Source organism: Babylonia areolata, chromosome 19, assembly GCF_041734735.1.
Source record: "Babylonia areolata isolate BAREFJ2019XMU chromosome 19, ASM4173473v1, whole genome shotgun sequence".
Classification (NCBI taxonomy): Eukaryota; Metazoa; Mollusca; class Gastropoda; order Neogastropoda; family Buccinidae; genus Babylonia; species Babylonia areolata.
In genome coordinates, this window is record NC_134894.1 from 43,608 (window position 1) to 60,461 (window position 16,854).

General features: G+C 47.5%; 1 protein-coding gene across 3 annotated transcripts in view; it reads right to left on the reverse strand.

Annotated features, from left to right (window-relative positions):
- The window catches only part of LOC143293345 (F-box/LRR-repeat protein 4-like), a 122,520-nt gene that overhangs the window by 22,194 nt on the left and 83,472 nt on the right, over window positions 1-16,854 (reverse strand). For all 3 annotated transcript variants that reach the window (XM_076604123.1, XM_076604122.1, XM_076604120.1), the window contains 4 exons: window positions 15,638-15,747; window positions 14,148-14,257; window positions 9,976-10,105; window positions 5,906-5,998 (listed from right to left, as the gene is read on the reverse strand). In XM_076604123.1, coding sequence (XP_076460238.1) covers window positions 5,906-5,998; window positions 9,976-10,105; window positions 14,148-14,257; window positions 15,638-15,747 — 443 coding nt within the window. The remainder of the gene's footprint in view (window positions 1-5,905; window positions 5,999-9,975; window positions 10,106-14,147; window positions 14,258-15,637; window positions 15,748-16,854) is intronic.

The following is a 16,854-nucleotide window of genomic DNA, read 5'->3' on the forward strand; positions in this document are numbered from 1 at the left end:
CACATGTATCACACATCATATATATTATCACACCTCACATTTATATTACTTCATACATCATTACACATTTCACAAAAATACCAACAGACACTGAGATGTGGACACTAACAGGTACACTGATAAATGTCAACTGACATCGAAAAGGTGTGGACACTAACTAACAGACACACTGATAAATGTCAACTGACATCGAAAAGGTGTGGACACTAACTAACAGACACACTGATAAATGTCAACTGACATCGAAAAGGTGTGGACACTAACTAACAGACACACTGATAAATGCCACCAGACACTGAAAAGGTGTGGACACTAACAGACACACTAATAAATACCAACACACTAACAGACACACTGATAAATACCAACACACACTGACAAGGTGTGGACACTAACTAACAGACACACTGATAAATACCAACACACACTGATAAGGTGTGGACACTAACAGACACACTGATAAATACCAACACACACTGATAAGGTGTGGATACTAACTAACAGACACACTGATAAATACCAACACACACTGATAAGGTGTGGATACTAACTAACAGACACACTGATAAATACCAACACACACTGATAAGGTGTGGATACTAACTAACAGACACACTGATAAATACCAACACACACTGATAAGGTGTGGACACTAACAGACACACTGATAAATACCAACACACACTGATAAGGTGTGGACACTAACAGACACACTGATAAATACCAACACACACTGATAAGGTGTGGACACTAACAGACACACTGATAAATACCAACACACACTGATAAGGTGTGGACACTAACAGACACACTGATAAATACCAACACACACTGATAAGGTGTGGACACTAACAGACACACTGATAAATACCAACACACACTGATAAGGTGTGGACACTAACAGACACACTGATAAATACCAACACACACTGATAAGGTGTGGACACTAACAGACACACTGATAAATACCAACACACACTGATAAGGTGTGGACACTAACAGACACACTGATAAATACCAACACACACTGACAAGGTGTGGACACTAACAGACACACTGATAAATACCAACACACACTGATAAGGTGTGGATACTAACTAACAGACACACTGATAAATACCAACACACACTGATAAGGTGTGGATACTAACAGACACACTGATAAATACCAACACACACTGACAAGGTGTGGATACTAACAGACACACTGATAAATACCAACACACACTGACAAGGTGTGGACATTAACAGACACACTGATAAATACCAACACTGTCCCAGCTAAGCTAAGTGCTGGACCCCCCCCCCCTCCCCACAATCCCCCCCCCACCCCCCACCCCCCAAAAAAAAGAAACCACCCACAATTATTCCCTTCCCTCTGACACTCCAAACACCATAACAAAATAAACACAAGTTTTACAACCACGCACACATGTTCTTTTATCATTGTTTGGGATGCTTTGGGGAAAGGGCCACATTACAAGCAATCACACACACTCACACCACAGACGCCTCATACTGTCCTGATGTTCCCCTACCCCAACCCCCATCCCAAACCCCACACACACCTACACACAGAGGGTTTTATGTCCAATGTGAGGACTTGGAGATGAAGTCCAGATCATGTGGACGATACTGTACAGACGGTTCTAACACACAAACTGACTCAATGTCCCGAATCCACTCCACACAAGCACATTAAAATGCACAAACAAACCTGTGACTACATTGCTGCACATGAGTGCCCGAGACACACGACATCAGCACACATTAGGATGCTTGAACCATCCCATCAAAGGTAAGACCACTGGAAGTCACTATTGGTGTGGACACAGAGCACCACCAGTGGTAGGGCAAACTGGGGAACTGGCACTGGTCAGTTTCTTCCCCCTTCTCTTCCACAGTACATTTGAAAAGCGCAGGTCTGCCCCCTTCTCTTCCACAGTACATTTGAAAAGCGCAGGCAGTACTGGTCAGCTTCTTCCACCTTCTCTTCCACAGTACATTTGAAAAGCGCAGGCAGTACTGGTCAGCTTCTTCCCCCTTCTCTTCCACAGTACATTTGAAAAGTGCAGGCAGTACTGGTCAGCTTCTTCCACAGTACATTTGAAAAGTGCAGGCAGTACTGGTCAGCTCCTTCTCTTCCACAGTACATTTGAAAAGTGCAGGCAGTACTGGTCAGCCCTTCTCTTCCACAGTACATTTGAAAAGTGCAGGCAGTACTGGTCACACCTCTTCCACAGTACATTTGAAAAGTGCAGGCAGTACTGGTCACACCTCTTCCACAGTACATTTGAAAAGCGCAGGCAGTACTGGTCAGCTTCTTCCCCCTTCTCTTCCACAGTACATTTGAAAAGTCCAGGCAGTACTGGTCACACCTCTTCCACAGCACATTTGAAAAGCGCAGGCAGTACTGGTCAGCTTCTTCCCCCTTCTCTTCCACAGTACATTTGAAAAGCATAGGCAGTACTGGTCAGCTTCTTCCCCCTTCTCTTCCACAGTACATTTGAAAAGTGCAGGCAGTACTGGTCACACCTCTTCCTGGGTCTGGGATATGGTGCAGACTAAATCTCTTGATGTCAGGTCAGGGGCATAGCCCTTGCTGCTGGTACCATGTAACTCAGTACTACCTGAGTACTACCCTCCTGTTACAGTGCATCAACACTGTTCACTGCCCTCCTGCTACAGTGCATCAACACTGTTCATCACCCTCCTGCTACAGTGCATCAACACTGTTCATCACCCTCCTGTTACAGTGCATCAACACTGTTCATCACCCTCCTGCTACAGTGCATCAACACTGTTCATCACTCTCCTGCTACAGTGCATCAACACTGTTCATCACCCTCCTGCTACAGTGCATCAACACTGTTCACCGCCCTCCTGTTACAGTGCATCAACACTGTTCATCACCCTCCTGCTACAGTGCATCAACACTGTTCACCGCCCTCCTGTTACAGTGATCAACACTGTTCATCACCCTCCTGTTACAGTGCATCAACACTGTTCATCACCCTCCTGCTACAGTGCATCAACACTGTTCATCACTCTCCTGCTACAGTGCATCAACACTGTTCATCACTCTCCTGCTACAGTGTATCAACACTGTTCACTGCCCTCTTGCTACAGTGCATCAACACTGTTCATCACCCTCCTGTTACAGAGCATGAACACTGTTCACTGCCCTCTTGCTACAGTGCATCAACACTGTTCATCACCCTCCTGCTACAGTGCATCAACACTGTTCACCGCCCTCCTGCTACAGTGATCAACACTGTTCATCACCCTCCTGTTACAGTGCATCAACACTGTTCACTGCCCTCTTGCTACAGTGCATCAACACTGTTCATCACCCTCCTGTTACAGTGCATCAACACTGTTCACTGCCCTCCTGTTACAGTGCATCAACACTGTTCATCACCCTCCTGTTACAGTGCATCAACACTGTTCATCACCCTCCTGTTACAGTGCATCAACACTGTTCATCACCCTCCTGTTACAGTGCATCAACACTGTTCACCGCCCTCCTGTTACAGTGCATCAACACTGTTCACCGCCCTCTTGTTGGACACTTACAGTAATGACAGACACAGCACTGAGGGGTGAACTCACACTCACAGACACAGCACTGAGGGGTGTACTCACAGACACAACACTGAGGGGTGTACTCACACTCACAGACACAGCACTGAGGGGTGAACTCACACTCACAGACACAGCACTGAGGGGTGTACTCACACTCACAGACACAACACTGAGGGGTGTACTCATAGACACAGCACTGAGGGTTGTACTCATAGACACAGCACTGAGGGGTGTACTCACAGACATAGACACTCAGAGACACAGCACTGAGGGGTGTACTCACAGACACAGCACTGAGGGGTGTACTCACAGACACAGCACTGAGAGGTGTACTCACAGACACAGCACTGAAGGGTGTACTCATAGACACTCACAGACACAGCACTGAGGGGTGAACTCACACTCACAGACACAGCACTGAGGGGTGTACTCACAGACACAGCACCGAGGGGTGTACTCACAGACACAGCACTGAGGGGTGAACTCACACTCACAGACACAGCACTGAAGGGTGTACTCACAGACACATCACTGAGGGGTGTACTCACAGACACAGCACTGAGGGGCACAGCACTAAGGGGTGTACTCACAGCACTGAGGGGTGTACTCATAGACAATCACAGACACAGCACTGAGGGGTGTACTCACAGACACAGCACTGAGGGGCACAGCATTAAGGGGTGTACTCACAGACACAGCACTGAGGGGTGTACTCACAGACACAGCACTGAGGGGTGTACTCATAGACAATCACAGACACAGCACTGAAGGGTGTACTCATAGACACTCACAGACACAGCACTGAGGGGTGAACTCACACTCACAGACACAGCACTGAGGGGTGTACTCACAGACACAGCACTGAGGGGTGTACTCACAGACACAGCACTGAGGGGTGTACTCACAGACACAGCACTGAGGGGCACAGCACTGAGGGGTGAACTCACACTCACAGACACAGCACTGAAGGGTGCACTCACAGACACAGCACTGAGGGGTGAACTCACACTCACAGACACAGCACTGAGGGGTGAACTCACACTCACAGACACAGCACTGAGGGGTGAACTCACACTCACAGACACAGCACTGAAGGGTGTACTCACACTCACAGACACAGCACTGAGGGGTGTACTCACAGACACAACACTGAGAGGTGTACTCACACTCACAGACACAGCACTGAGGGGTGTACTCACGGACACAGCACTGAGGGGTGTACTCACAGACACAGCACTGAGGGGTGTATTCATGGACACAGCACTAAGGGGTGTACTCACAGACACAGCACTAAGGGGTGTACTCACAGACACAGCACTGAGGGGTGTATTCATGGACACAGCACTGAGGGGTGTACTCACAGACACAGCACTAAGGGGTGTACTCACAGACACACAGCACTGAGGGGGTGTACTCACAGACACAGCACTGAGGGGTGTATTCATGGACACAGCACTAAGGGGTGTACTCACAGACACAGCACTAAGGGGTGTACTCACAGACACAGCACTGAGGGGTGTATTCATGGACACAGCACTAAGGGGTGTACTCACAGACACACAGCACTGAGGGGGTGTACTCACAGACACAGCACTGAGGGGTGTACTCACAGACACAGCACTGAGGGGTGTACTCACAGACACAGCACTAAGGGGTGTATCCATGGACACAGCACTAAGGGGTGTACTCACAGACACAGCACTGAGGGGTGTATTCATGGACACACAGCACTGAGGGGTGTACTCACGGACACAGCACTGAGGGGGTGTACTCACGGACACAGCACTAAGGGGTGTACTCACAGACACACAGCACTAAGGGGTGTACTCACAGACACACATCACTGAGGGGTGTACTCACAGACACAGCACTGAGGGGTGTACTCACAGACACAGCACTGAGGGGTGTATTCACGGACACAGCACTGAGGGGTGTACTCACAGACACAGCACTGAGGGGTGTATTCATGGACACAGCACTGAGGGGTGTATTCACGGACACAGAACTAAGGGGTGTATTCATGGACACAGCACTGAGGGGTGTATTCACGGACACAGCACTGAGGGGTGTACTCACAGACACAGCACTGAGGGGTGTATTCACGGACACAGCACTGAGGGGTGTATTCATGGACACAGCACTGAGGGGTGTATTCATGGACACAGCACTGAGGGGTGTACTCACAGACACAGCACTGAGGGGTGTATTCAGGGACACAGCACTGAGGGGTGTATTCATGGACACAGCACTAAGGGGTGTACTCACGGACACAGAACTAAGGGGTGTACAAACATACACAATACTGGGGTGGTGTACTCACGGACAGCATAATCCCAGCTCATCCACGACCTCATCACTGTGGGAGATCAGTTTACAGGATCCCACATTGAGATACTTTAGCTTTGGCACACACCTGAACACAACAGTTTACAGGATCACACACTAAAATACTTTAGCTTTGGCACACACCTGAACACAACAGTTTACAGGATCACACACTAAAATACTTCAGTTTTGGCACACACCTGAACACATCAGTTTACAGGATCCCACACTAAAATACTTCAGTTTTGGCACACACCTGAACACATCAGTTTACAGAATCCCACACTAAAATACTTCAGTTTTGGCACACACCTGAACACACCAAAAGGTTCACCTACATATGCTGATGATGATACCTGTGATGGTCACAGGCCTCACCTGATCATAATGATGCCTGTGATGGTCAAAGGCCTCACCTGATCATAATGATGATACCTGCAATAGTCAAAGGCCTCACCTGATAATAATGATGACACCTGTGATGGTCAAAGGCCTCACCTGATCATAATGATACCTGTGATGGTCAAAGGCCTCACCTGATCATAATGATACCTGTGATGGTCAAAGGCCTCACCTGATCATAATGATACCTGTGATGGTCAAAGGCCTCACCTGATCATAATGATGATACCTGCAATGGCCAAAGGCCTCACCTGATCATAATGATGATGATACCTGCAATGGCCAAAGGCCTCACCTGATCATACTGACGATGATACCTGTGATGGCCAAAGGCCTCACCTGATCATAATGATGATAACTGCAATGGCCAAAGGCCTCACCTGATCATAATGATGATGATACCTGTGATGGTCAAAGGCCTCACCTGATCATAATGATGCCTGTGATGGTCAAAGGCCTCACCTGATCATAATGATGATACCTGCAATGGCCAAAGGCTTCACATGATCAGAATGATGATGATACCTGTGACGGCCAAAGGCCTCACCTGATCATAATAATACCTGTGATGGTCAGAGGCCTCACCTGATCATAATGGTGTTGATACCTGTAATGGCTAAAGGCCTCACTTGATTATACTGATACCTGTAATGGTCAAAGGCCTCACCTGATCATAATGATAACTGATGGTCAAAGGCCTCACATGGTCATAATGATGTTGATACCTGTAATACTCAAAGGCTTCACATGATCAGAATGATGTTGATACCTGTGATGGCCTCACCTGATCATAATGATGATACCTGTGATGGTCAAAGGCCTCACCTGATAATTATGATGTTGATACATGTGATGGTCAAAGGCCTCACATGATCAGAATGATGATACCTGTGATGTGGAAAGGGCTCAACTAATCATAAAGATGATGATACCTGTGATGTGGAAAGGGCTCAACTAATCATAAAGATGATGATACCTGTGATGTGGAAAGGGCTCAACTAATCATAAAGATGATGATACCTGTGATGTGGAAAGGGCTCAACTGATAAAGATGATGATACCTGTGATGTGGAAAGGGCTCAACTGATAAAGATGATGATATCTGTGATGTGGAAAGGGCTCAACTAATCATAAAGATGATGATACCTGTGATGTGGAAAGGGCTCAACTAATCATAAAGATGATGATACCTGTGATGTGGAAAGGGCTCAACTGATCATAAAGACGATGATACCTGTGATGTGGAAAGGGCTCAACTGATAAAGATGATGATACCTGTGATGTGGAAAGGGCTCAACTGATCATAAAGATGATGATACCTGTGATGTGGAAAGGGCTCAACTGATCATAAAGATGATGATACCTGTGATGTGGAAAGGGCTCAACTAATCATAAAGATGATGATACCTGTGATGTGAAAAGGGCTCAACTGATCATAAAGACGATGATACCTGTGATGTGGAAAGGGCTCAACTGATAAAGATGATGATATCTGTGATGTGGAAAGGGCTCAACTAATCATAAAGATGATACCTGTGATGTGGAAAGGGCTCAACTGATCATAAAGATGATGATACCTGTGATGTGGAAAGGGCTCAACTAATCATAAAGATGATGATACCTGTGATGTGGAAAGGGTTCAACTAATCATAAAGATGATGATACCTGTGATGTGGAAAGGGCTCAACTGATAAAGATGATGATACCTGTGATGTGGAAAGGGCTCAACTGATCATAAAGATGATGATACCTGTGATGTGGAAAGGGCTCAACTAATCATAAAGATGATGATACCTGTGATGTGGAAAGGGCTCAACTAATCATAAAGATGATGATACCTGTGATGTGGAAAGGGCTCAACTGATAAAGATGATGATACCTGTGATGTGGAAAGGGCTCAACTAATCATAAAGATGATGATACCTGTGATGTGGAAAGGGCTCAACTGATAAAGATGATGATACCTGTGATGTGGAAAGGGCTCAACTAATCATAAAGATGATGATACCTGTGATGTGGAAAGGGCTCAACTGATAAAGATGATGATACCTGTGATGTGGAAAGGGCTCAACTGATAAAGATGATGATACCTGTGATGTGGAAAGGGCTCAACTAATCATAAAGATGATGATACCTGTGATGTGGAAAGGGCTCAACTAATCATAAAGATGATGATATCTGTGATGCAGTAGGGCTCACGTGATCGTGATGATGTTGATGTTGATGTTGATACCTCACATGATCGTGATGATGTTGATGTTGATGTTGATACCTCACATGATCGTGATGATGTTGATGTTGATGTTGATACCTCACATGATCGTGATGATGTTGATGTTGATGTTGATACCTCACATGATCATGATGATGTTGATGTTGATGTTGATACCTCACATGATCATAATCATCATGGTACATGTGATGGCCAAAGGGCTCAACTGATCATAAGGATGATGACATCTGAGAAAGTCAAAGGGCTCACTTGATCATGATACTAATACCTGTGACGTGGAAAGGGCTCACCTGATCTTCACCCTTTCGCTGCCAGGAAAATAAAATTTAAGTGAAATCTATTTGCCAGGGTTTTTTCACAAAAAAAAGGGTATAAATTTTCCAAAAATTCTGTGCTCTTTGTTATTGGAGAAAGACCCATAAAAGTATATATTTTCTGAAAGGTAAATGAATAAAGAATACAAAACACATGCTGTTTTCCCATTTTATATATTTTTAGTGACATGCTGTTGTTTTGAAATCAGTGTTTTGTTTTTTGTCACATTTTCAACTTGTTCATTACAAACATTAGTCAGGTAATTTGCACAAAAATATCATTTTCTGGACAAATGGATATATGCAAACACAAAATCATAATAGAACAACCACAATATATATATATATATATATATATATATATATATATATATATATATATATATATATATATATATATATATTAAAAGATAGATATTTAATGCATTGTGACTTCTCCAAGTGATAATATGGATGTGAGGCCACGCCCCCTCAGTCTCCACCCCCCTCCTCTTCACCCCTTTCACATGGTCACTTGATCCAGTTCTCATCAGACCGCGTTGGCTGAGTGCCAAGAAAATCGCTCACACTGTGTCCTGCTAATAATTCAGTCACTTTCTGTCGTCTGCTAAGGTTTGTTCAGCCGGCATCACTCACTGATAGTCATATCTTGGCAGCTCTCTTGATTGCTCCCTTTATTTTCTATCAAATCCTCCTATAAGTGTTCATTACTGTCTTCTCCTTCGAATTTACGCTTCAATTCTTTCTGAGCATCAGCTAAAGAAAGAAATCTTGGTTGATTTAGTTTGTCATGATCCCATGTCTTGAGCACGGCATCAGTCCGACAATTTGTTGAGCGAGCGAGGAGAGAAGTCAGGCAAACACTGGGACGGGACAGTGACCCAACCAAAATGTTCAAATAAAGGATTGCTTCATGACGTAGATTGGGTTTCTAGCTATGAATAGAATCTAGAAAGATTCCCCAGGCCAAAGCTACCACTATTTTTGTCAACGAAGTGAATGCAAACCAGGGAAAAGTGGCAGCGAAGCATACATGCTTGCCATGACGAGTTATCTCATCATATAGATAGCCTAGGGGTTAATGACAATGATACAAGTGATGGTGAAAGAGCTCACCTGATGACCTTGACCATGGTATCTGTGTCAATCTTGGTGCGGTAGAGGTTGAGACGTTCCAGGTTGATCAGCTGAGTCAGCAGCATGCCCGACACTTTATCCACCTCCCCACAGCCACTGACATCCAGGTCTGCAAAGTTTATCATCCTGCCTTGATACCTCCCTCCCCATAGTCCTTGATACCTCCCTCACACTGTACTTGATACCTCCCTCCCCATAGTCCTTGATACCTCCCTCACACTGTACTTGATACCTCCTTCCCCATAGTCCTTGATACCTCCCTCCCCATAGTCCTTGATACCTCCCTGCTCACTGTACTTGATACCTCCCTCCTCACTGTCCTTGTTACCTCCCTCACACTGTACTTGATACCTCCCTCCTCACTGTCCTTGTTACCTCCCTCACACTGTACTTGATACCTCCCTCACCATAGTCCTTGATACCTCCCTCCCCATAGTCTTTGATACCTCCCTCCCCATAGTCCTTGATACCTCCCTCACACTGTACTTGACATCTCCCTCCCCATAGTCCTTGATACCTCCCTCCCCATAGTCCTTGATACCTCCCTCCTCACTGTCCTTGATACCTCCCCACAGTCCTTGATACCGCCCTCCCCATAGTCCTTGATACCTCCCTCACACTGTACTTGATACCTCCCTCCCCATAGTCCTTGATACCTCCCTCCCCATAGTCCTTGATACCTCCCTCCTCACTGTCCTTGATACCTCCCCACAGTCCTTGATACCGCCCTCACACTGTACTTGATACCTCCCTCCTCATAGTCCTTGATACCTCCCTCCTCACTGTCCTTGATACCTACCTCACACTGTCCTTGATACCTCTCCACAGTCCTTGATACCTCCCTCTCCACAGCCCTTGATACAGTGTAGACAGGTAAAGTGAAGGGACATGGAGACAGATAGGTGAAGAGACAGGGAGGGTGTAGAGACAGGGAGGGTGTAGAGACAGGGAGAGACAGGGAGGGTGTAGAGACAGGGAGAGACAGGGAGGGTGTAGAGACAGGGAGGGTGTAGAGACAGGGAGAGATAGGGAGGGTGTAGAGACAGGGAGAGGCAGGGAGGGTGTAGAGACAGGGAGAGACAGGTATGGGTGTAGAGACAGGGAGGGTGTAGAGACAGGGAGAGACAGGGAGGGTGTAGAGACAGGTATGGGTGTAGAGACAGGTAGGGTGTGGAGATAGGGAGGGTGTAGAGACAGGGAGGGTGTAGAGACAGGGAGAGACAGGGAGGGTGTAGAGACAGGGAGAGACAGGGAGGGTGTAGAGACAGGGAGAGATAGGGAGGGTGTAGAGACAGGGAGAGATAGGGAGGGTAAAGAGACAGGGAGGGTGTAGAGACAGGGAGGGTGTAGAGACAGGGAGGGTAAAGAGACAGGGAGGGTAAAGAGATAGGGAGGGTAAAGAGACAGGGAGGGTAAAGAGATAGGGAGAGTAAAGAGACAGGGAGGGTGTACAGACAGGGAGGGTAAAGAGACAGGGAGGGTAAAGAGATAGGGAGGGTAAAGAGACAGGGAAGGTGCAGAGACAGGGAGGGTGTAGAGACAGGGAGGGTGTAGAGACAGGGAGGGTAAAGAGATAGGGAGGGTAAAGAGACAGGGAGAGACAGGGAGGGTGAAGAGACAGGGATGGTATAGAGACAGGGAGGGTGTAGAGACAGGGAGGGTGTAGAGACAGGGAGAGACAGGGAGGGTATAGAGACAGGGAGGGTGTAGAGACAGGGAGAGACAGGGAGGGTGTAGAGACAGGGAGAGACAGCGAGGGTACAGAGACAGGGAGGGGGGAGAGACAGGGAGGGTACAGAGACAGGGAGGGGGGAGAGGCAGGGAGAGACAGGGAGGGTATAGAGACAGGGAGGGTGTAGAGACAGGGAGAGACAGGGAGGGGGGAGAGACAGGGAGGGTGTAGAGACAGGGAGAGACAGGGAGGGTGTAGAGACAGGGAGGGTGTAGAGACAGGGAGAGACAGGGAGGGGGGAGAGACAGGGAGGGGGGAGAGACAGGGAGAGACAGGGAGGGTGTAGAGACAGGGAGAGACAGGGAGGGGGGAGAGACAGGGAGGGTGTAGAGACAGGGAGAGACAGGGAGGGGGGAGAGACAGGGAGAGACAGGGAGGGGGGAGAGACAGGGAGAGACAGGGAGAGTGTAGAGACAGGGAGGGTGTAGAGACAGGGAGAGACAGGAGAGACAGGGAGAGTGTAGAGACAGGGAGGGTGTAGAGACAGGGAGAGACAGGGAGAGTGTAGAGACAGGGAGTGTGTAGAGACAGGGAGAGATAGTGAGGGTGTAGAGACAGGGAGAGACAGGGAGGGTGTAGAGACAGGGAGGGTGTAGAGACAGGGAGGGTGTAGAGACAGGGAGGGTAAAGAGACAGGGAGGGTAAAGAGATAGGGAGGGTAAAGAGACAGGGAGGGTGTAGAGACAGGGAGAGACAGGGAGGGTGAAGAGACAGGGAGGGTATAGAGACAGGGAGGGTGTAGAGACAGGGAGGGTGTACAGACAGGGAGGGTAAAGAGACAGGGAAGGTGCAGAGACAGGGAGGGTGTAGAGACAGGGATGGTAAAGAGACAGGGAGGGTGAAGAGATAGGGAGGGTAAAGAGACAGGGAGGGTGTAGAGACAGGGAGGGTGAAGAGACAGGGAGAGACAGGGAGGGTGTAGAGACAGGAAGAGACAGGGAGGGTGTAGAGACAGGGAGGGTGTAGAGACAGGGAGAGACAGGGAGGGTATAGAGACAGGGAGGGTGTAGAGACAGGGAGAGACAGGGAGGGTGTAGAGACAGGGAGAGACAGGGAGGGTGTAGAGACAGGGATGGTGTAGAGACAGGGAGAGACAGGGAGGGGGGGGAGACAGGGAGAGACAGGGAGAGTGTAGAGACAGGGAGAGTGTAGAGACAGGGAGGGTGTAGAGACAGGGAGAAACAGGGAAAGTGTAGAGACAGGGAGAGACAGGGAGGGTGTAGAGACAGGGAGGGTGTAGAGACAGGGAGGGTGTAGATACAGGGAGGGTGTAGAGACAGGGAGAGATAGGGAGGGTGTAGAGACAGGGAGAGGCAGGGAGGGTGTAGAGACAGGGAGAGACAGGTATGGGTGTAGAGACAGGGAGGGTGTAGAGACAGGGAGAGACAGGGAGGGTGTAGAGACAGGTATGGGTGTAGAGACAGGTAGGGTGTGGAGATAGGGAGGGTGTAGAGACAGGGAGGGTGTAGAGACAGGGAGAGACAGGGAGGGTGTAGAGACAGGGAGGGTGTAGAGACAGGGAGAGACAGGGAGGGTGTAGAGACAGGGAGGGTGTAGAGACAGGGAGGGTAAAGAGATAGGGAGGGTGTAGAGACAGGGAGAGACAGGGAGGGTGTAGAGACAGGGAGGGTGTAGAGACAGGGAGAGACAGGGAGGGTGTAGAGACAGGGAGGGTGTAGAGACAGGGAGAGACAGGGAGGGTGTAGAGACAGGGGGGGTAAAGAGACAGGGAGGGTGTAGAGACAGGGAGGGTAAAGAGACAGGGAGGGTAAAGAGACAGGGAGAGACAGGGAGGGTGTAGAGACATTGAGGGTGTAGAGAGAGGGAGGGTGTAGAGACAGGGAGAGACAGGAAGGGTGTAGAGACAGGGAAGGTGTAGAGACAGGTAGAGTGTAGAGACAGGGAGAGACAGGGAGGGGGTAGAGACAGGTAGAGTGTAGAGACAGGGAGAGACAGGGAGGGGGTAGAGACAGGTAGAGTGTAGAGACAGGGAGAGACAGGAAAGTGTAGAGACAGGTAGAGTGTAGAGACAGGGAGAGACAGGGAGGGGGTAGAGACAGGTAGAGTGTAGAGACAGGGAGAGACAGGAAGGTGTAGAGACAGGTAGAGTGTAGAGACAGGGAGAGACAGGGAGGGGGTAGAGACAGGTAGAGTGTAGAGACAGGGAGAGACAGGAAGGTGTAGAGACAGGTAGAGTGTAGAGACAGGGAGAGACAGGGAGGGGGTAGAGACAGGTAGAGTGTAGAGACAGGGAGAGACAGGAAGGTGTAGAGACAGGTAGAGTGTAGAGACAGGGAGAGACAGGGAGGGGGTAGAGACAGGTAGAGTGTAGAGACAGGGAGAGACAGGGAGGGTGTAGAGACAGGGAAGGTGTAGAGACAGGGAGGGTGCAGAGACAGGCAGAGTTTCAGGGTGTGACCTCTGAGGTGGGTACAGGTGGAGGTGATGAGGGTCAGTGTCTCCTGGGTGAGGAAGGAACAGCAGCTGAGGTGCAGACAGGTAAGCGTGTCCCTGCAGGTCTGCAGCAATCTGTGGACAAACAGCCATCATGACCACCATACAGTCATGCTACGCACAATCTGTGGACATACATACAGCCGTCATGACCATCATACCGTCATGCTATGCACAGTCTGTGGACATACATACAGCCGTCATGACCATCATACCGTCATGCTATGCACAGTCTGTGGACATACATACAGCCGTCATGACCATCATACCATCATGCTACGCACAATCTGTGGACATACATACAGCCGTCATGACCATCATACCGTCATGCTACGCACAATATGTGGACATACATACAGCCGTCATGACCATCATACCGTCATGCTACGCACAATCTGTGGACATACATACAGCCGTCATGACCATCATACCGTCATGCTATGCACAGTCTGTGGACATACAGCTGTCATGACTATCATACTGTCATGCTATGCACAGTCTGTGGACATACATACAGGCGTCATGACCATCATACCGTCATGCTATGCACAGTCTGTGGACATACATACAGGCGTCATGACCATTATACCGTCATGCTATGCACAGTCTGCTGACATGTCATACACACCACAGGATAATATGTGTTGACATGTCAGCAGTCATACACACCACAGGATAATATGTGTTGACATTTCAGCAGTCATACACACCACAGGATAATATGTCTGACATGTCAGCAGTCATACACACTACAGGATAATATGTGTTGACATGTCAGCAGTCATACACACCACATGATAATATACCTGACATGTCAGCAGTCAAACACACCACAGGATAATATGTCTGACATGTCAGCAGTCATACATACCACAGGATAATATGTCTGACATGTCAGCAGTGAAACACACCACAGGATAATATGTCTGACATGTCAGCAGTCATACATACCACAGGATAATATGTTTGACATGTCAGCAATCATACACACCACAGGATAATATGTGTTGACATGTCAGCAGTCATACACACCACAGGATAATATGTGTTGACATGTTAGCAGTCATACACACCACAGGATAATATGTCTGACATGTCAGCAGTCATACATACCACAGGATAATATGTGCTGACATGTCAGCAGTCATACACACCACAGGATAATATGTCTGACATGTCAGCAGTCATACATACCACAGGATAATACCAGATGAAATTTAATTTATGTGATGTCACAAGTCAACATTTTAACACCTGTCATATCATCAGTGTTATTTCTGTGATGTTTTGAGTAAATTTCAACACTAATTTTTTCAACACCTGTGATAACTTATTTCTGTGATGTTAAAGGTCAATATACTGACACCTGTCAAGACATCAGTGTCATTTCTGTGAGGTCACAGGTCAAACATCAAGTTCAGCATCACTTCTATCCATTAAGAAGTGACTGATCACCTGGCAAATCCAGTTTTGTGGCTGACAGATGTCACACTACACCACGACAGATTCAGTCTTTGCAGATTATCACAGCGCAGAGCAAGTCCTTCAAGGGTACGGTCACCGACCTGAAGCACACATCACACCTGTACATTACCTCAGTGACATTCCTCAACATACATCACACCTGTACATTACCTAAGTGGCATTCCTCAACACATATCAAACCTGTACAGTACCTTAGTGACATTCCACAACACACATCACACCTGTACATTACCTCCATGACATACCTCAACACACATCACACCTGTGCATTACCTCCATGACATACCTGAACACACATCACACCTGTACATTACCTCCATGACATACCTCAACACACATCACACCTGTGCATTACCTCCATGACATACCTCAACACACATCACACCTGTGCATTACTTTCATGACATACCTCAACACACATCACACCTGTATATTACCTCCATGACATACCTCAACACACATCACACCTGTACACTACCTCAATGAAATACATACCTCAACACACATCACACCTGTACATTACTTCCATGACATACCTCAACACACATCACACCTGTACATTACCTCCATGACATACCTCAACACACATCACACCTGTACACTACCTCAATGAAATACATGCCTCAACACACATCACACCTGTACATTACTTCCATGACATACCTCAACACACATCACACCTGTATATTACCTCCATGACATACCTCAACACACATCACAACTGTACACTACCTCAATGAAATACATACCTCAACACACATCACACCTGTACATTACCTCAATGACATACCTCAACACACATCACACCTGTATATTACCTCCATGACATACCTCAACACACATCACACCTGTACATTACCTCAATGACATACCTCAACACACATCACACCTGTATATTACCTCCATGACATACCTCAACACACATCACACCTGTACATTACCTCAATGACATACCTCAACACACATCACACTTGTACATTACCTCCATGACATACCTCAACACACATCACACCTGTACAGTACCTCCATGACATAGAACACACATCACACCTGTACACTACCTCCATGACATACCTCAACACACATCACACCTGTACATTACCTCAATGACATACCTCAACACACATCACACCTGTACATTACCTCCATGACATACCTCAACACACATCACACCTGTACAGTACCTC